This window comes from Sturnira hondurensis, unplaced genomic scaffold, assembly GCF_014824575.4.
Source record: "Sturnira hondurensis isolate 20B ecotype Veracruz unplaced genomic scaffold, ASM1482457v3 Scaffold0012488, whole genome shotgun sequence".
NCBI lineage: Eukaryota > Metazoa > Chordata > Mammalia > Chiroptera > Phyllostomidae > Sturnira > Sturnira hondurensis.
Genome location: NW_028085119.1, coordinates 1,667,848 through 1,688,378, shown reverse-complemented (window position 1 = coordinate 1,688,378; position 20,531 = coordinate 1,667,848). Strand labels below are relative to the sequence as shown.

At 42.8% G+C, this 20,531-nt stretch overlaps 1 protein-coding gene across 1 annotated transcript in view; it reads left to right on the top strand.

Annotated features, from left to right (window-relative positions):
* Positions 1-454: 454 nt before the first annotated feature.
* Positions 455-20,531, top strand: part of ITGA8 (integrin subunit alpha 8) — a 172,097-nt gene continuing 152,020 nt past the window's right edge. The window contains exons 1-2 of the mRNA XM_037060759.1: positions 455-1,128; positions 1,832-1,965. Of these exons, the coding sequence (XP_036916654.1) occupies positions 923-1,128; positions 1,832-1,965 (340 nt within the window). The 5' untranslated portion in view covers positions 455-922. The remainder of the gene's footprint in view (positions 1,129-1,831; positions 1,966-20,531) is intronic.

The following is a 20,531-nucleotide window of genomic DNA, read 5'->3' as shown; positions in this document are numbered from 1 at the left end:
CTTCCCTGCCTACTCCTTCTTCATTCTGCCTCCAAGGAGAAGGCACAGAAAGAGACAATAATAGAACTCCTGTGGATTCCAGCCTACACCATGTGCCCTTGCTGAGGGTAAACTGTAAATTCCAACATTCCTAACTTTGCTGATCTTCATCGCAATTACACAGGGTCACGAAGGTTTAATACAGGACATTTAACATGCCCTGCGTGCCTTTGAGAAAGTCCTAAATAAAACCTCAAGACTTTGTTTCTTAGTTGCCTCTGTAGCAAGCTGAGGTGGAGTTGAAAGAGGAGAGGGTTATTCAATTTAGATTTTCTCAGTCACAGACCAAAAAAAAAAAAAAAAGCATCCCCCCAGAGGGTCTTCAGACTGCAGAGGTTATGTAAAGAGGGAGCTTTATCTCGCCTCATGGAGGGGTACGTTTTCACATTCTTCCATGTGGAACAAACTGGAGCAAACTCTCGCTCCGCGCGGGGGGCACGCCTTCCGAAAGCAATGGCTTAAATTGACGTGTACGAGACTCAGATCGCCCTTGAGATGCAACAGTAATAGAAAACCAGGAGTCCAAACAGGCGCCTGGCGCCTGCAGCCAGCAGGGGCTGGGGCGGCCCCGGAGTCGCCGGCTCCCGCCTGCAGCCCGCGGACTCGCCGCTAGGAGGCGCCCCGAGAGCGCCCGGCCCCCCGCCCGCTGCCGAAGGAGGGCTCGGATCCGCTCGGCCAGCCCCCGAGCCGGCCGGGGAGCAGGCGGAGAGCTGGCGGGGAGCAGATCGCAAGAGACGCGCGGCACAGCGCCCGGGGCTGTCACCGCTGACGGGCTGCGCGCCCTGAGCCGGGACGCGGCCCTCTGGAAACTGCCAGCCACCGCCCCCACAGTTTTCCACCTGGGGTCCCCCTCCCAAGTGAGCAGCCGCCGGGGCAGACGGCGATGTCTGCCGGGGCCCGCCGCAGTACCCGGGGCAGCCGGGCGCAGCCGCTCGCGCCCCTCTGCTGCTTCTCGGCAGCGCTGGGGATGCTGTGGTCCCCCGCCTCTCAGGCGTTCAACTTGGACGTCGACAAGCTCACGGTGTACAGCGGCCCGGAGGGCAGCTACTTCGGCTACGCGGTGGACTTCCACGTACCTGCGGCTCGCACGTAAGTCGCCCGGCGCCGGGAGTTCGCGCGCGCAGGGGCGAACCGGCCACAGGTTGAGTCTGCGCCTCTCTGCCCCGGGCCCGCTCCCGCAGCCCGAGCGAAGGCGATCCCTGGGATTTCCTCTGGCTCTCCACTTAAGGTCGCGTCCCGCTCCCCGCCACCAGCCTCTTCTCCCCCCTGACAGGCTAGATGTGCCGCCTTGTGCCCTTTACACTAGAGACCTGCCACTTGCTCAGAACACGGCAGTGTCAGGGACTTCCCGGTGCAAGGACCCTAGCATTGCACAAAGGAGAAAGCGGGACCCAGCCGACTCCGGCCAATTAAGACAACGACCACGACACGGTCTGTTTACATATAGCCTGTAACAATTAAGTGTTTGGACGCGAGTGCTGTCTGCCCGCTGCCAGCAGCTGGGCTCCGTCCTTTGCTCCCCCCACCGCCCACCCCTCTCCTCTCCTCGCCTCTCCTCCACTGTATGCACAGCTCCACCTAGGAAGAGTCAGGACTATTCGCACCCTCTTCCAGACCAGGTTTCAGACGCCCGCAGGTTTCCGAGAGGAAATAAGGTTTGACTGTCGGCTCCCTCATACACACGTTTCTGCCTGCGACCCCGCGCGAGTCCGAGTGGGCGCGCGGCCGCAGACTGCATCTCCCGTGCGCGTTGTGGATTCTCAGCGTGTGGTTTCCTCCATCCCCTTCGCAGAGCGAGTGTCTTGGTGGGAGCGCCCAAAGCCAACACCACCCAGCCAGACATCGTGGAAGGGGGAGCCGTCTATTACTGTCCTTGGCCCGCCGAGGGGTCTGCGCAGTGCAAGCAGATACCATTTGACAGCACCAGTAAGTGATGTTTGTCATTCCCAACTGCGGGAATGACTGGTTTCAAAGAACCAGAGCCACCCTGGAGTCACTCCCTGCTTTCTTTGTCCTCAGTTGGCCTGCCCGATGGGTCTGTGTCGTGGGCTGCGCAGGTCCCTAGAGAAACCAGCGTTAAAAAAAAAAAAAAAAAGCCTGAGTGGGAGGAACATGGTGAATGGACCCCAGAGAGGGAACAGTATTTTGACCTGGAGTGTTTGCATACATCCTAGTGATTTCTGTTTCCTCGCCGTCTCAGGGTGAGCGTTTTCAGGGTGAGTGCATGCTTTGGAGAAGGGCAAACGTCGTACCCTAACCTTGACTGTGGAGAGAATTTGGTTGCTTCCCAAAGACAGGTCTGGGAGAAGGCAGACCCTTAGCATCGCCAGTGCCCAGACTCCGGAGGCAAGACCCAGACTTCGCTCCCTGTTGTTGGTTAATTCTTTACAGAAAGAAAGAATTTTCTTTCAAAATATTGGACATTGGAGGCAAACTAGTACAGAGTGTGGATGGATTACATTCATTTCCAAAATCCCTAGACACATGTTTCTTATTTAATTAAAGGGAAAATACGTTCTAAACAATTCAGGCTGGTTGTTTCCTCTGGTGTTTTCTCTTTGGGTCCTGAGAAAACAATTTAAACTTAATGCTTTCAAAAAACATTAACACTGAATGTTTTAATTTGTACCTCTACAACTTTGTGAATTCAAAGGTATATGTTGTAGGAAAGCAAATATCTCTTTTCTGAAAAATATGACTATGTCAGTTCAAATAGTGTTCTTCGATGAACAATCATTTAAATTTGCACCACACAGCTATTTTGTGACATCATGCTTCATTATTATTACATTAGTGTACAGTTAGAATTCAGGTAGGAAACCCATTTCCATAGAATTTTGGTGAAATTGGATAGATGGCATTTACCTGTTACTTTTACTAATTTGCATTTTTTTATTTTAAAGGAGAAAATAATTGCAATTCTATGACTATGGAAATAATTTCAAAGGAGAGAAGTACTATACAAGCGTTACCATGAGTTATGACCAAATTAGGAAAATATGTTGTATTTGCAGTGAAATAGTAGGAGACAAGCTAGTGCCACTGTGGCCATTAAATGAGTAGGGGAATAATGAGAACGTCAAGGAGAGGTCAGTGTTCCCTGGAGAAGGAGCAGGGGTAGATGGCATCCTCTGTCCGGGTTCTGAAAAAGACCTCCTGAGTTCTGAAAGTGTTGTAAATATGTCTTGTTTTACTTCTAAATGTGTGGGGTTTTTTTCTTGGTAGACATGCACTAGTCCTACTGTGATTCATAACCGCAGTCATTTGAGGATTCATAAATAGATAACAAGGGAAAGCAACAGGAAGGGAGGTAAATGTTTCTGAAGTAACTGAGCAAAAAAATGAACTAGAAAAAAAGCCAGGCAGAGGAGGCCACAGAACATTTGTGAGAAATGAATGGTCTGTGATGGAATGAACAAAGCCTGCAGGAGCTTCACTAGGAGAGAATATAATGGTTGAGAAAAGGAAGTTCCCCAGTTAGCCATCAGGGGGTACTGTGGGCCCAGGAACCTTAGTTGCTGTTGGGAAAGGCCTGAGAACAGCAAGGGTGGGGGAGAAGGAGTCAGAGAACTTCGGCTCAGGTGCTTGCTACTGAGTGGCGGCCAGTACTCTACGCATCTTTCCTGCCCCTTTACCCATGCACTCCCAAGGCCAGGAGGTTCCAGTAGCTGCCATTTGCTGTGAAGCTGTGAAAAAGAGGAAGGGAGAGCAGGAGCCAGTAGAGCTATTTCCAGTTTCAGCATCTGTTCTCTGGGCAGAGTATGATCTTGGAAGCAAAGATAAAAGGCAGAATCAAAGACACTGCTGACCGTGGGTCTTGCAGTCAGTGTTATCAGATGCATTGCATTTATTGATCACCTACTAGGTACCAGCCATTTTTTTATACACTATTTCAAATCCATAAAACAAAACAAAGTAGCCATGTGAAATTCATTTCATGCCTAAGGAAACTGACATCAAAGGTGTTTAAAAATGGTAAGAAGTAGATGCAGGGTTGGGTAGGAGGTCTGTCGACTCCCAAACCCGCTGTTCACCCTGTCTTCCTTCCTCGTGGAGCTGGAGCTGAGGCACTCACAGCTCACCTTCCAGTCCCCTCCTCTATTTCCTCACCCCAATGTTAGCTTCACAAATATCAATTCAAATGATCCTATAGAGAAGCTCTGGTGGGGAAAGCCCTTGGGTAGAGGGTTGTGGAAACCAGAGGTTGTAGAAGCAGTCCTTGTCTTGGTAGGAATATGCCCTCTGGGTTGCTGCAGCTCCCGCCAGCCTGCCCTTCAGTGTCTTCCTTGGCTGCAAGGTAGTCTCCCCACAAGGAGCAAGGAACGCTCTCTGCTGGACAAGGTGGTAGCTCCAACTGCTGGATGCCCACAGACTGACATTCATGGAATGGTGTGATGTATATATGTGTGAAATATATATATATTCCTGAATAATATATATTATATATATAATTGCAAATATTCCCCAGTAAAGGTAGTCAAGACTCCCCTGGTCTTACCTTGTCTGTTTCGACTATTACATCCAAATTCAAGACATTCTAAGTAAATTTGACCTTTTTAATGACATTGTCGCAACTTGTTCAGGCCCCTGGGGTATCTACTATGATAACCGACTGAATTCTCTCAGCCTAGACACTGAAGGAGACTAGCCTATCATTTAGTTCCTGAATCTGGTTGTGATCTTGAACCTTGGTTTATTTTTAAGGTCAACTGCCTTTTTTTTAAAAAACTGCCTTTCCGTTTACATTTTTTCATTAAATAATCATTTTTACATTATCATATAACTTGGATTTTTTATTACTTCTCATCATAAATGCAACAAGAGAGGAAGCTGGGAATGAATAGCCTAGCACTTCAAATGCATGAATACTATTAAAATCTGTGGTCCTTTCAAGTGTAGTAAAAGGACACTTTAGGGAAGCATATGGTGGTGGGGGAGGTGCAAAGTGCAAAGAGTAGATAATTTTCCTGCTCTGTACAAAATCAAGTGGTTCAGAGAAAACACTTCTCTCATCTCCCCTCTGTCTTTCCCTCTTACGTCACTAGAAGAAAATCCCCCCCGCCCCCCATCAGCAACTTGATTTCTTTCAGTTTTGCTTCAGGAACTCTCTAAACTGTGCCCCATCCTAACTTAAATCATCACATCTGCCAAATCATTTCTTCTTTTTCTTACTTTTTCCAAACCCATGTGTGGATTAGATAAAAACTGCTAGATGACAGCCCTCCAGTTAAAAGAGGATGTGAATGAAACAGAATGAAACAGACACCTATGGGGGGGATGGGGAAAGGGAAAATTGCAACAATTGTAACTAAAGCATAGTACACAAATTTTAAAATGCTCGAATGAAACTTTTAGAAGAGAAAGATAAGGCATGTGCTCATTAATGATAATAATCATCATAGCACTAGTGATGGAGAGAAAATACAGCTGGGAACCACCTGCAATTGGGGACCCAGATAAAGAGTGAACAAGATAAAGAGTGAACAAGAAGAGGTGGGAAGTGCCATTGAGATTGGGAAGTCACTGTTAACAGGGATCTAAACAAAACAAACAAGCAAAATATGACCAATGACACTCAATTACGGAACAGGCTGACAGGGTCCAGAAGGGAGGGGGGAGAGAATCATAGGGGAAAAGGGGATGGACTCACATGAACAAGTATAAAGGACACATGGACAATAACTAAGGGTGGGGGGCGGAAATGGGAGGGAGGTGGGGAGCATGGGGCGGGGGGGGGGGCGGGCAGGGTCGGGAATATAAGACAGAAAGCTGTATTTGAACAAGAATTAAATAAAAAATTATTTTAAAAAAAGAGATTGGGAAGTCACTTGAGAAAGATGAGTAGGATTTGGTTGGCCTTAATTTAGTATCTTTGTGTAAAACAAATAAACAACTACCCCTACTACCCGCAGTCCCCCCACCATGGATTTTAAAAAAAAAACAAAGCCCCTTAAAATGGAGATAATTTGTTGAAGGTATGCAAAACTCTGGAATGGTAAAATTTTTGTTGGAACTGTGTTTTGGACGGGAGACCGGAAGCCTTTGTTTTGGGGTGGGGGGTCTGTTTCACTTTGGGTTGAGCGAGCCTGCAGTGGGGAGCACCGGGGAGCATCTGGTGCTGTGACTGGCATGGCGTTGCTTTTTGATAGTTGTGGGTGTGCCCTTTGTCTCATGTGAGGGTTGGGAAACATATTGGGCACATAAGTCTTGCTTTTCCAACTTCCTCAGAAAAAAATTAGGAACAAAGAAAAGAAAAATGTAGGTCAGAGCTACCCAAGTAAATGACAGAGGAAATAACACCCATGTGACAGAACTCAGCGGGAACTGAAATCTGGGCTCTGGGAAGTTCAAATGAAAATTAAAGAGAGAGAGAGAGGAGAGGGCAGCCCAGAGATAACCTGCCTCTTTTAAGAATGAATAAACCCATCTATTAGGGCAGAAGCTTCTGCTGCTAAGTACTGATCTCTCGAGTCATCGAGGTGGTTTAGAGGGATGGTTTACTCGTTCTCGGAGTGATTTGCAACGGCGACAATGCTGATAAGTCGGCCTGGCAGAGGTAGCTGAGTTTCCAGAATGTCTCCCAGTTGGCTCAGAACTCTATGTGACAGAATGCAATCAAGTCCTGGTATGAGAAAGGAGGCAGCGGTCCCTACATCACATAGCAACCGAGGAAGCAATTAGAAAAAGGAAGTCCTTGAAACTCCAACCAGAAATGGGAAACAGATCTGCTCTATGGCTAGTTGAGTTGTATGAGCGTCAGGCGCCTGTTGTTTAATCTGCAAAATTCTTTGAAGAAGTTGGGAGTCTGTGCGATGGAACAGGCTTTCGGGCGTTTGGCAGGGATGGTCAGTGTAGCAGCGGCTGCGGCTTCCTGGGAGAAATGTGGGAAACTCTTGAAATCATTCTGGAAGCAAAAAAATGCACTTTGACATTTAAACTGGCCTGTTGAGATGTGCACATTCAGACTTTACCTGTCGTGTGAAAGAGTCTTGTGTCTGCGATTGTATTGAACAGAGTTTGCCAATGCTGCTGAAAGCTTGTCTGTGCCCTGATTGGTGCCATCCAGATATACAAATATCAATTTTTGAGAAAGGGAGTTAAAAGACTAATTATGGATATGATTAAAAGTGTTCACTTAAAAATTTAATTTGCCAAATTCAGCTTGAGTGTGTCTTCATACAATCATATGTGGTGTATCAAGAAAGGTCTACCTGTATGACAACATCCTAAAATATCTTAAAAATAATTTTAATACTGGGTTATGTTATATGGAGATTGAAGGTAGATAAGCAAATCATGATTCACAAGTAAGCCATTTATATTGAAAACATCCCACCTGCTCCACTGGGGCCACTGTGTGCACCTGACCCAGTTTGGGAGGAATATTGCCCACCCTCGGCCCTGCAGGACGGCCAGCTCCTGGACTTCTGATGTTTAGTGTTTTGCCTCAAAGGTCTGCCCAGCTGAGGAATGGCTCTAAGTCTCTGGCTTGAGACAACCAAAGCTTATTGTTCACTCACACTCTATGTTTAATATGAGTTGGTAGAAATGTCTTCCATGTTCTGAGGTCCAGAAGATTGCCTGGACCAGTGGTCACTCTGACTTTTGCCATGGCCTCTTGTAAAAAGTTCTGTGGACTGACTGCACTGTAAGAACATCATGAATTAATCTCTTCTGGCTGTCTTAGCATACTCAGCTTTACTCAAAAGCAGTTCGACTCACTTGAGGACTCACCCACAATGAAGGTTTCTAGCAACACGTGCTTTTAAGATGTGGCAGACTGCTCCATGTCTGGTAAAGCTTCGACTGGGAACTGACATTTACTTCTCCTCGCATTTGGTAGTCCAAAGCACGCCTAGAAGGCTGGCCATGCCAGCTTACTCAGATATCTAACACTTTGTTTATCCATACCTATCAAAATTGTATCTGCAACCTTTAAAAGAATACTGGAAAGGAAATGCAATAAAAGAGGTTTTCTTTGGAAATGCAGTTAAAACAGGTTTTCTATTTCTAATGGATATAGTTGGCAGGACATGTTTTGGGCACGTGGTAATAGCGTAGTTCTTTGGGGCTGCAGTCCCGATCCCCACAGCTATGGGAGAACACAGACACCTTCTCCACAGATGGGGAGATAAGTGAGACTTTTATACTTACAGTGAGTCCTCAACCTGTTCCGGCTGGTCTGCACTCCCTGCCACAAATAGTGCCATCTGGGAAGACGGGGTGCCCTTCGTTCTTTCTCTCAGGATCCTCGAGTGACTTCCCATGAAGTCATCATGTCTTTCCCCTTTCAAGTACCTTTTGGTTAATTTTAACCCATTTTTCTTTCTAAAAATGTAATCTAAAGGGAACACTGGAGTTGAAAGTAAAGCTTTGTGCTAGCAAACAGTAGAATCTAATTCCAGTGACTAGACGAGTGTTGGTGACTTTCCAAGAGCAAACGCTGTCTTAGACACTGCAAGGGTAGCCTGGGCAGAGCCCAGGGCCCCGCCCCTCGGCTGCACAGTGAATAACCAGCGAGGAGCTGAGAAAAAGTGAGGTGAAGATGAGAGGACAGGGGGTGGCGTGTGTGCGCACGTTCTCTTTCAATGAGTGGGATATTAGTTTCCTGCTGCCCCTGTAACAAATTACTGTATCCTTAGCGGCTTTAAACAGCACAGTTCAGTTTTCTTACATTTCTGGAGGCCGGAGTCTAAAATGGGTCTCACTGGGCTAACGTCGAGGTATTGGCAAAGCTGCGTCCCTTTCTGGAGGTTCTCAGGGAGAATCCGTTTCCTCGCATTTATTTTCCGGCTTCTCACAGCTTCTATTTTCAAAGTCAGCAATGTCAGCCTGAGTCTTTCTCACAGTCTTAGGTCTCCGGTTTTCCTTTTCTGCCTGCTTCTTTCACTTTAAATTATCTTTGTTACTACATTAGCACCACCCAGATAATCCAGGATGATCTTCCCTATAGGAAACAGTGATAGAAAATGAGACCAGAGAGCTAAATATAAGTGAGATTATGCAGTACCTTAAAGACTAGGACTTTGGATTTTATTCCAAGAGTGATGGGCAGCTGATGGTGCTTTTAAAGGTGCAGACGAGCAACATAATTTGAATTATGTTTTTAAAAGGATCAGTGTGACTGTGGGCAAGCAAGGTCAGAAGCAAGAAGACTAGTCAGGAGACAGTGCCGCTGCCAGGGATGGAGGAGTATGATTTGGGTCAAGGGATAGCGGTTAGGATTGAGTAATGGTTGGATCTGGGATTTGTTTGAAAGTGTAGTTGGTCAGATTGCATTATGGATCAGACAAAGGGTACAGAAGAAAGAAAATTTTGACCCAAACGACTGGAGGAATGGGACTGAGACAGGAAACAGTGGAGAAGGAGCAGGTCTTGGAGAAGATATTAAGAGTTGAGTCCAGATATGTGAAATCTGAGATGCTTGTTAGACATCCAAGTGATGTCAAACGGGCATTTGGGTAAATAAACCCAGAGTTTGGGCAAGAGGTTGGAGATTTAAATTTGGAAGTCATAAGAATGTAAATGATATATAAGACCATGACTCAGGGAGTGAGTATGAATGGAGAGGAGAGGAGAGGAGGAGCAAAGAGAAAAGATGGGGCGAGGGGAGGGAAAGGAAGAGAAGGGGAGGGGAGAAGGAAGAAATAGGTTGACACTGAGTCCTGGAGTAAACTGACATTTAGAGAAATATCAGAGAACTGAGAAGGATGTGCAAATACACTGATATTGATATGAAATTAATGTTAATACTTGCACATATGCGATATTTAGTGGAAATTAAATATGATGAAGTGAAGTTAAAATGATTATTGAGGTTTGGGGCATGAGAGCTGGGACAATGGCTGGAGGTTGGCAGGTAATCTGTATCTTGTTGGAAAATACTCCGTTTGAGATGCGATGGGAAATCCAAGTGGACAGAAAATGTATCCCAGAATCTTCTGGACTTCATCCCCCGTGGTTCAGTCTCATCATGAAGTAGTTCGCCTCTGCAGCTTTGCCTGTGTGATTCATCCACCTGGAATAACCATACTTTTTCATCCCTTTTAATCTTTTTTTGAAGTCCTATTTATCCTTCAAGATCCTATTCAGATTTCACATTCTACCAAATCCATTCCTAGGTCTGCCCAATGACATGAATTCTTTCCTCATCTGGACTGTTTGGTGTTTCAGATGGGTCTTCAGTGAAGCCCTTTACTCCGTGCATCCTGTGCTGTGTTTATCTGTACTTGTGCCATCATCTGCCGTGTTGTTGAGGCCGTGAAAAGCAGGGCTATGTTTTAAATTCATTTTATAATTTTTAGGCTTTTTGTACAGAGAAGGTATACTATATATGTATTGTATGTGTATACCATGCAATATCTTATTTTAATGGTGGTCAGAAATATAGGCTAGAGATTGTACAAAAGCTCAGCAATGGACACATTCAGCCCTGCAGGAGTATGTCAGATGTATTGGAGTGATAGGTGCAACAGATAGATATGTGCAGAAGCGTTGGGCTTGGGGAAGTGGCCTGAGTGTCACGCTAAAATTAGTACCAGTGTTGGAATGATCAAGGCTGGTATCACATGTAATATGAATTTTAGATTATATCCAGTGTTAAGGTATATATAGGCAAACTTATTATCTTCTCTTTTAGCTTAGAACTTAAATTCCCTGTGTGTGTGTGTGTGTGTGTGTGTGTGTGTAGACCAGGATCTCAGAGAAATACAAGGTTTGAAGATATCATACATGCATGGGGTTGGCATAAATTACTTTCTAGGTGTTCCCTCCTTTTTTGTTCCCAAATGGTTTGTCAAGCTTGGGAGAAAATGTTATGCATAGTTGCTATACTTTAGATTGTAATATACTATATACCAAGCTAATCATAGATATTTATGTTCTGCCTAAACTCTGTCCATCCATGACAAGCATTTAATTAAGATAGTTCACCGGGAAAGGAAGTTAAATTAAATAATTCAAAATGAATGTGATGCATATTCACAAAGATGTGGTGTTTAGATTGAACTAACAAAAAGAAAGCAGGCCTCAGCAAGGCAAGCTAAAATTTAGACTTTCCATGGGATGCGTTAGGCCCTCATCCTACCTTTTACGTCTACTGCTTTGGACATTGTGCTTTGGTCCATTTTTATTAATTCCTCTAAACTCCAACACAGGGTGGGGCAAAAGTAGGTTCACAGTTGTTCATGTGAAAAACTGTACAATATTAATAAATAATACAAGAATAAGCTGTTTTGTGTGCTTATACCTGTTAACCTACTTTTCCTTCACTCTGTATATCTCTTGTATATTGCATAGATGTAATACAAAATTATCCTCCAGTTGCTGTATACAGACCTAAAGGCTATATAATATATTGAAATCAAATTTTCAAGGCAGATTTTCCTTTCTTACCATGAGAGCAAAATTAGTTAAGGAAAATGTGCAGTAAAGCTAAGGGAAGGATGGTAAAGTAAATTGTGGAATTTTCATGCTTGAGGAAGAATCATGCTATTGTGTGAAAAAGTAAGAGACCCAGGCAGTTAATTGAAGATCATTTCCCACCACCAGGCAAACTAAAAACAGCAGCAAATACCAATAACAGACAAAGCTATTTTGGCCCGTGAACAGGCTATGAGGCCATGATACAGGTCCATAATCTCTTATCTGCAACTCTAGAATCCAAATATCCCTAAGTACAAACAAATATTTTTGTGACTCGGTCGGTGTCAAAACCTCTCTTGACTTGACCTGACAGGAAGTGATATATAGTCTTTTTCTTTTTTGTATGAATAGTTGTGCATTTTGCTAATGACATATTCATGCGTGTGTGACATTATATATGGTGTTTACTTTCCAAGATCAAAAACATAAAAAAATACTATAAAGGAGTGGCCAGTTAAGTAAAAGACGCCATGAAGCCAATGAGGGAAGTCTTGTGAGTTGGAGTGGGAAGAAGACTGAAATGTGAAGATCTGATTTGGCAACAAAGAGTTCTTGAGGACTGGAGGAGGTGGTCGGATGTGTCAGGGGAAAGGGGGGAGACCAACAGGAGGCAGTCATCTGTATAGTCATTTTTTCCCTAAGAGTTGTTTGTTTTTCTTTTTTTAAATCCTTACCCAAGGACATTTTTTTCATTGCTTTATAGAGAGAGAGGAAGGGGGGATGGAGAGAGAGAGCTAGAGAGAGAGAGAGAGACATTGATGTGACAGAAAAATATTGATCCGCTGCCTTCTTGTACAAGCCCCCACCGGGGATTGAACCTACAATCTAGTTATGTGCCCTGACAGGGAATCAAACCCATGACCTTTCAGTCTACAGGATGATGCTCCAAACAACTGAGCCACATCAGCCAGGGCCTAAGGGTTTTTGTTATAGATGTGACTATAGAAATGTAACAGTCAATAAGCTCCAATAGTGTAGTGTAATGGGAATTATTTGGTTGAGAGGGAAACAATGATGACCGGAGGAGAAAGGGTACATGCAGGAACAAATTCCGAAGCAGATGAAAAATGATGGGTTGAATTTTTGTACAGTTGGAAGTGTCCGCCTCGAAGGGGCACAGAGTCAATTCCTCCTTCGTGACAAAGAAGGCAGAGTGAGAGGACAACTGGGAGTAAGTTTGTGAGCTTGTTGAGAGAACAAAGAAAATACATTTTTAGTTTCTTGCCTTTTCTTAGTGAAATAAGAACCAAAACAATCAGCTGAGGATGAGGAGGCAGAGAAGGTTGGGAGCAGGAGATGGTGCACGCAGAAATGGCGGGATGGCAGCATAAACTGAGTGATAGGAGAACCAGGCAGTGCACAGGGGCCACGTGAAGTATAAATCTGAATTTATTTGTAGAAGGAATGCATTTTTCCCTCTGCCTATCCTATAGTGTGGTCCTATATGATTAGGTGGAGTTTAAGATCTCCCAGGGGACAATTCCATCTTGGGTGTTAATCTTCCATGAGGATACATTGTAGGTGCAGAAGGTCTGAATTCTGCATTGCCTATTTTCTGTAACGTTGGGGATGGTGGTTTTTTTAAACCACAAAGTGAACCATCTTGGTAGAGGGTGATTAGGACCTTTTTACTACAACATATTCTGGCAACAGAGGTGACATCCTGAGGACAATGCAAGCATACACCAAGAGCTAGTGTAAATACATTTTCAAGTGCTATTGGGAGGCAAGTTTATACAACCTTCATCCTGAAACCCAATCATATCCTGTATTTAAAAACATTGCTTTGAGGTCATATTGAAGAGATTTATGTCATTTAGTCTGCTTCCTGAGGTTCCCATGCTGAGAGGTTTTCATTTCTTCTTGAAGTAAATAAATTATTGGGCACTAAACAGAAGCATGCTGTGCTCCTGCCAATCGGAAGGTGACATATAAGCCATATTGAGATTTCTCATTTCCCCAGCTGTGTCTATAACAAGATATTTGATCCCAGGTCATTATTCCAAGTGTGAGGAAAAACTTAGAGGTGAGAGATGGTATAAAAATTCAAGGAGCAGAAAGAAAAGCACTACGGTTGGGAATGATGAGAGATAATGCTTGAAAGGTCAAAGTGGTATAAACCTGGTTTTAGGAATTTTTGCATTTTAGAAAGAACTCTGGCTTCAGGATAGAGCGTGCATTTGAAGGGGACAAGCCTGGTGGAAGGGAAACCAGTTAGGAAGCCATTGCAGAAACTGGACCTTTGAGGTGGTGGTCACAACTAGGGGAGTGACAACACAGATGGGTAGGAATGGATGGACTTATCAGAGCTCTAGAAGGAACTGATTTCTAAATAGGATTTGGGAGAGGAGGTTCAGTGATTGTCGAGGATGCGTTCCAACCTGCTGGCTTGGTTAATGGGACTGCCATGTGGAGAACAAGACAGGCATACTCTCCGACTTCACAATATCTAAGTCCAGTGGATGAAGAGATCAGGGCCTGCCAGTTCTAATCTAGGGATAGTACTCTGACAGCAGGAAGTGATGAAGGGGTTAGCTGTGCAAAAGAAGGTGACTCCCGGGGGCGGGGCACTTTGTATCAGAGAACGCTTTTCAGAGAGGGTCATCATTAAAGATCAGAGCTGAGAGTGGTCTCTGTGTGCACACAGCACGTGTATGTGTGTCTGAGCATGTGTCTGCCTTGGGGGTGGATGAGATGAGACAGAAAATGGCCCTCGTCAGTGTGTGGAGTGACCAGTAGCGGATGAGGTCTGAGTTGATGGCTCAATCTTCACAATCCAACTGCAACAGCTCTGCCTTTCAGATTTTTGTGTCATTCTAGAGGAGTTCTTGTTTGGTTTTATTTTCAACCTAATCTGTGGATGGCTTGCCATTCCCCTTTGGAGAAATGATGTTTTTCATGTGTTAAAGTTTGATCCTATAGCTATATCATATAAATTAGCAGAACACCCACCCAAAATTCACTTGCATCTTACCAGCAAAAATCCATGTGTATCTCCAGAATAGACTACATACAACCTGAGTCAACTTACATATGAAAAACATTTAAAATGACATTTGTTATATGATATAGAAAATTCATTCATATTTATTACTTAGCAAAGGTATTAATTAACTCTGTTTAGGCACTATTGGTTGCTAAAAAATAGGAAGTAGGAAATGGGATCTCTATTCTTGGGAAGCCAATGTAGATGTGGAAATAACTGGGGTAGAAAATTTATATTCTCATTTGGATCAGGAAAACTATATAAAAGGAAGGTTGTGATACGTTGCTGACGATTGCTATCCCAACCCCATATTTATGAATATTAATTATTATTAGAACTCTAAAAGTTCTATTGGCTTGTTTAGCTTTATTAGTTATTTGGTTACATATGGAAGCGAACATTTAGGTAGTGATATGAAAAATTTTAAATAGTGATAGTTAAAACTTAAAATAAAAACTTTATGACTTTCACAAAAGAAATGTATTAAACCAGAGGAATGAGCTTCAATTGGTGGATGGTTTTACCAACCTCAACAGTGACTGTGTCCAGGGTGTAGGGTTCCAATGGCCTTTCACTGATGACCTCATACAATTCTTTATGCATGTTTTGTTACTTTCTATTGTTTCAATTTGTAAAAACAACAATCTGAAAGAATTTCAATTTGAAAAGAAAAAAATTGGGGCTCTACATCTTAAAACAGGTTTTTAAGGAAGTGATTTGGATTAGTTGGGAAACAACTAATGGGGTTTTGGAATTCCAAAGGAATGGAAATTTGCAAGAGAAATGTCCTGTATGAAGTCTGGGAGTGAGACCCAATAAAGAACAGAGAAGAGGTTACCTGGATGGAAGGAAATGCCATACCTGGAAATCAGGTGTGGGGCCCGGGCCCATGTTGTGGAGGGCAAGGTATTTAGATTTGATCCATTAGGGTAAAGACAGGAAAATTAGTGTGTGTATGTGCATGCACACGTATCTATAAATTTCAGTGATATAGAATATTCTTATTGGAATAACACACTTCTGTCCATTGATGGACGAATGGATAAAGAAGATGTTTTATACACATGGGAATACAATGCAGCCATTAAAAAGGAGGGATCACTGCCATTTGCAACAACAAGGATGAACCTTGAGGACATTATGTTAGTGAAATAAGTAAGACATAAAGGCAAATACTGTATTATTTCTCTTATATGTGGAATTTAAAAAACTTAAGGGAATAGAGATCAGAATTATGTTTATAAAAGGTGGGGTGCAGGGAGTGGAGCAATTAGATGAAGGTGGTCAAGAGGTACCAAGTTCTAGTTGTAAGACAAGTAAGCACTATGGATGTGATGTACAGCGTGGTGGCTACAGTTAGCAAGCTGAAAGCTGTTAAGAGAGTAGATCCTAAGAGTTTTTGTCATCAGGAAAATACTTTTCCCTTTTTGGTATTGCTATTAGATATGGATGTTAACTAAACTTATTGTGATAATCATTTCATTGTATATATATATATATATATATATATATAATGTACATATTATATATACACATATATGTCAAACCATTATCCTGTACATCTTAAAGTTATACAGTGCTGCATGTCAATTATATATAAATAAACTGAAAAAATACACATTTCTTGAACATTACATGGAAAAATGAATGTGTGGTATTTCCTTAAAGTTGAAAATTCATAATAGGATGACTAACAAGGCTAGAGGTGTTATTTAATGCTTTTTAGGGGTGGTTTTAGGGCAGGAGTGTCAAACTCATTTTCACTGGGGGCTGCATCAGCCTCGCAGTTGCCTTCAAAGGGCCAAATGTAATTTAGGACTGTATAAATGTCACTACTCCTTAACGAGGGTCGAGGAGCTTGGCACTGCTGCTGGGTAGAAACAAGATGCCAGGCCGGATAAAATAAGGTAGAGGGCTGGATTCGGCCCACGGGCCTTGTGTTTGCCACCTGTGTTTAGGGTATTGGAAGTCATATCTTTAGAAGTTTAATTTTCTGGGACACAAAACTCAACTCATCTTCTTTTCTTGGATTTGTTTGTGTTAGACAAGGAGTTAGTTCTCTGACCACAGCTGTTTTGTTTTGAATTTTACATACCAGTATTCTCTATTCTCAGATAGAGTTTCAGTTTAAGTGGAACTTTTGCAGCGCACATTGACTATGGGGAAGATTATAAACAAAAGTTTAAGGATTTCTTTCCCTTTTTTCCTGCTGAAAGATGCCTGAACAGCTTCTGCCACAGCCCCGAGAAAGTCCCCAAGGAGACGCACTTCAAGTGATGACTGAAGGTTACAGGGAAACTAGCTCTTTTCCAGTATGAGGTCGAGGACGTTCTCAATAGTTTTCAGAACTGCAGTGTTCAGTCACACCTGTGTCAGCTTCAGCTTTTCTCTTCTCTCCCCCATGGTGATCTATCTTCACGTTTTGCAATCCCTCCCATTTTACTAAGCTATAAGATTAGAAAAATCTGCTTGCTGCCCATGTGTGCACCACATTCTACATTCCCTCACTTCTGCTCAGGAATGAATATTCCCATGAAAAAAGAACCCAGAGTTAGTAGGCTTGCCACACACTGGGATTCGTACCCCAGCTTCCCAGAGATCAGAGTGGCCAGTTTAAGAGAGGTACCTTCAAAGCCCAGAAATGCAGACTAAGCTAAATCCATTTCAGTGCTATCACCCATCTCCATTTCTTGGGTTGGCCTACAGCTCTCTTGATTTTATCATAGATCTTCTCTTTCTGGATCATAGATGTAATAAAATTCTCCCTGTAAAAACTCAAATGATACAGAAATATCCAAAAAAGAAATTTAAAAAGCCACCGAAGCATGTGCACCCCTGCCTTCAAGATCAATGTCATTAACAGTTCAGTGTCTACATATATACAGACACGTCCATACACAGAACATTTGATTGTTAAAGAAAAGTGGATCACACTGAACAACGTCCTAGACAAACTTCTGAATGAATGGGTGAGAGTTTGGTCTTTCATGCAACAAACACGGAAGGCCTACTGTGTGCGATACGCTGTTCTAGAAATGGGAAATGCAGGGGTGAAGCAGAGAGCATCTCTGGATTTGCGTGTATTCCAAAGGGGAGAGACAGTCAGTGAGCATTTGGACAGACACAAGAGCAAGCACCTCAGGTAGGGTTGGTGTTACAGAGAAACATATGCTGTGCATACACCTGAAACTAATACAAAAAGTGTTGAATGTAAAAAATATATGTCGAACAATGTTATGTAATGCCGTGTTGTATAATAAAACATTTGGCTGGGGGGAAAAAAAGAGTAATGGGAAACTGAATGACAAAGGCAGGGAAGGGGCCTCAGAGGAAGTGGCATTTGAGCTGAAGCCTGAGCAGTGAGAAGGCGGCGGCCAGGTCAGAAACCGTGGAAAGAATATTTTAGGCAGTGGGGAGAATGAAGACAATGAGGAGACAGAGAAGCTGGGCATGTCGGAGAAAGTCAGAGTTAATTATGGGGGAGACTGGGAGGAGGGGAGGTTGGAGGCAGGTAGGGGCCAGCTCATGTGGGGCCCCTTCAGCTGTGCTGGGAGGTGTCACTGCAGAGGTGGAATTACACCCCCCCGGGGGGAAGAGACACATTGTCCACTGAGTGGTGTTGGTGCGACTGGCCTTTTACATTGAAAGTAAGGTAGCTATGCCACAGCATACACACACAGATAAATCCCAGGTGGGCAACGATCCCCATAAACAAAGTTAAAAGATTAGCAAGAATTGGGAGGAGATATTTGCAATATGTATGTGGGAAGAAGAATTGATAGAATATATTGAATTCATACTAATTGGTAATGCTAATAACCAAACGAGAAAATGATCAAAGGATATAAACTAGTAATTCACAGAAGAAAAAAGTGTATGGTCTGTAAGCATAAAAAGATAATCAATCTTACTACTAATCAGGGAAATGTAGATGAAAACAGAACAAAATGAGGTACCGTTTTATAGTCATATGGGTTGACAAAAACGTAAACGTCCTACAGTACCAAGAGATGATGGCCCTTCTCTTATGAGCTGCATGGAAGTTATAGCTACTCTGGAGACCAGTTGGCATTGATGACAGAAGGAATATTGTAATTATCCATGGCCCCGCAGTGTCCTTTCTAGTCTGGTGCCAGAAAGACTCTCTTGTGCTTATGCGCAGAGAGATGGATATGAGGATGCTGAGGGGACAAGTTTGTTTTGGTGGAAAGACTGAAAAACCCTAAATGTTCATATGTAAATATAATGGATAAATAAAATGTAGATGGCTATTTAATGAGCTACAGTTCTACACAGAGGTTAAAAAGAATGAGGGAGATAGATCGATCTATCTGTCTAGACATGGATCTCTTTCAACAAACATAAAATTAAAATGTCAAGCACAAGTACAGACTGCTACATATAGATAACATAATACCATTTTTTTGTTAAAAAAAACATGCAGAAATACTCAAGAATAATCAATTGTTTGCTAACTACAACGAAAACCTGTTTTGAATGGCTAAGAGTAGCTTTTACATTTTTAAAAGGTTGGAAACATTTTTAATGAATAATATTTAATGATGCATGAAAATTATAGGAAACTCAAATTTCTGTGTTTGTAAATAAAGTTTTATTGGAACACAGCCAAGCCCATCCTTCTACATATTATCTATGTGCTGCTTTTGTTGCCAGGGCATAAGTGAACAGAGTTGGCAAAAACCGTAGCGATCGCAAAGCCTGAGATATTAATCACCAATCCTTGGCAGAGAAACTTGCAGGCCCATGTTCTGTATTGTTCATGGACATTATCTTCTAAGTGGCCAGAAGTGTGTCCATCTAATTCAGGATGCTGGCTGTGAATGGAGGAGGAGAGGGAAGTGGCACCGAGGAGATCTGTCAAGGGTTTATGTAATGTTTCTAAATAGGAAAAAGCTCAAAAATTCTCAGCTCTGCCTGGTGGGAATACAAGTGTTTGTTATATGAAGTCCTTGTACTTTTCCATGCTTTTTTAAAGCCTTGGAAAAGGTAAAAGTAAAAATACATTTTGTAGACATTAGTCTGTATCAGTGCATACCAACTACTGTATATGTTCTGAGAGTTGGACAGTAGTCTGCTTTGGAGGTAATAGAAATTTCTTTTTGAATCTCCTATTTATGAGCATTTAAGTCCTGCCAGTTTTGTTATCATGAATAGTACAGCAAATATTTTCATATTACATCTTAATGCATTTGTGTAATTATGTCCATTGAAGTTGGATTCCTTGGTCAAATAAAAAAAGTCTACATTTAAATTTTTGATATATGTTGCCAAATGACCCTTCCTAAATGCTGCATCAAGTTACCTTGAAAACAGAGTGAATATTATTATTTTTTGCCAAACTGGTAGGTAACAAGTGTTGTCGATTACAGTTTTAATGCGAGGCTCAGGATCATTCCATGAAATTGCAGGCTATTTGGTATCTCCTTCCTTTCAATACCTGTTCAGGTCCAATGGTCTAGAAGAACTTTGGTGCAGAAAAAATAACCCACAATTTACTTTTAATCAAGTCGTACAGTTTAATGGCAGGAAAGATGCTTTAGGAATCACGGTGGGAAAGTCACATCATTTTCTCTAGAAAAACGAGGCTGAATTTGGAATCGGCTTCTGTCTTTCCCTGTAATCCATCACCCCCCGCAAAAGCCTGCTTTTCTTTAGTCCTTATGGGATCTCCTCTAAGTGTATTTGAATTTTTGAGGTGCTGTCTTCTTTTTAATGCTTTTTAGTAGTTTCTGAATCTCAAAACTGCTGTAGCACTTTCTCCCTGGGTTTAATCAAAGCCACATTGACTGTACTCTGAGGTGTCACCAGTTTCATTGCTGAGCACCACAAAGCATGTGGTCCCCGTCGGTCTGTGAGGTCCTTTCCCGTGCTTGGACTTAGGCTGAGTTTACAGGTTTCTGATGACCCGACTCGCCAGCTTGTACAGTACTTTCATGGTCGGTCATATCACGTGGTCTTTGTGACTCTGTGGTCCCCTGAGAAAGAGGAAAGGGGAAGGATGTCCTTAGCGTCTTTTCATAGAAGAAATCAAAACTCCAAAAGATTAAATGAATTGCCCAAG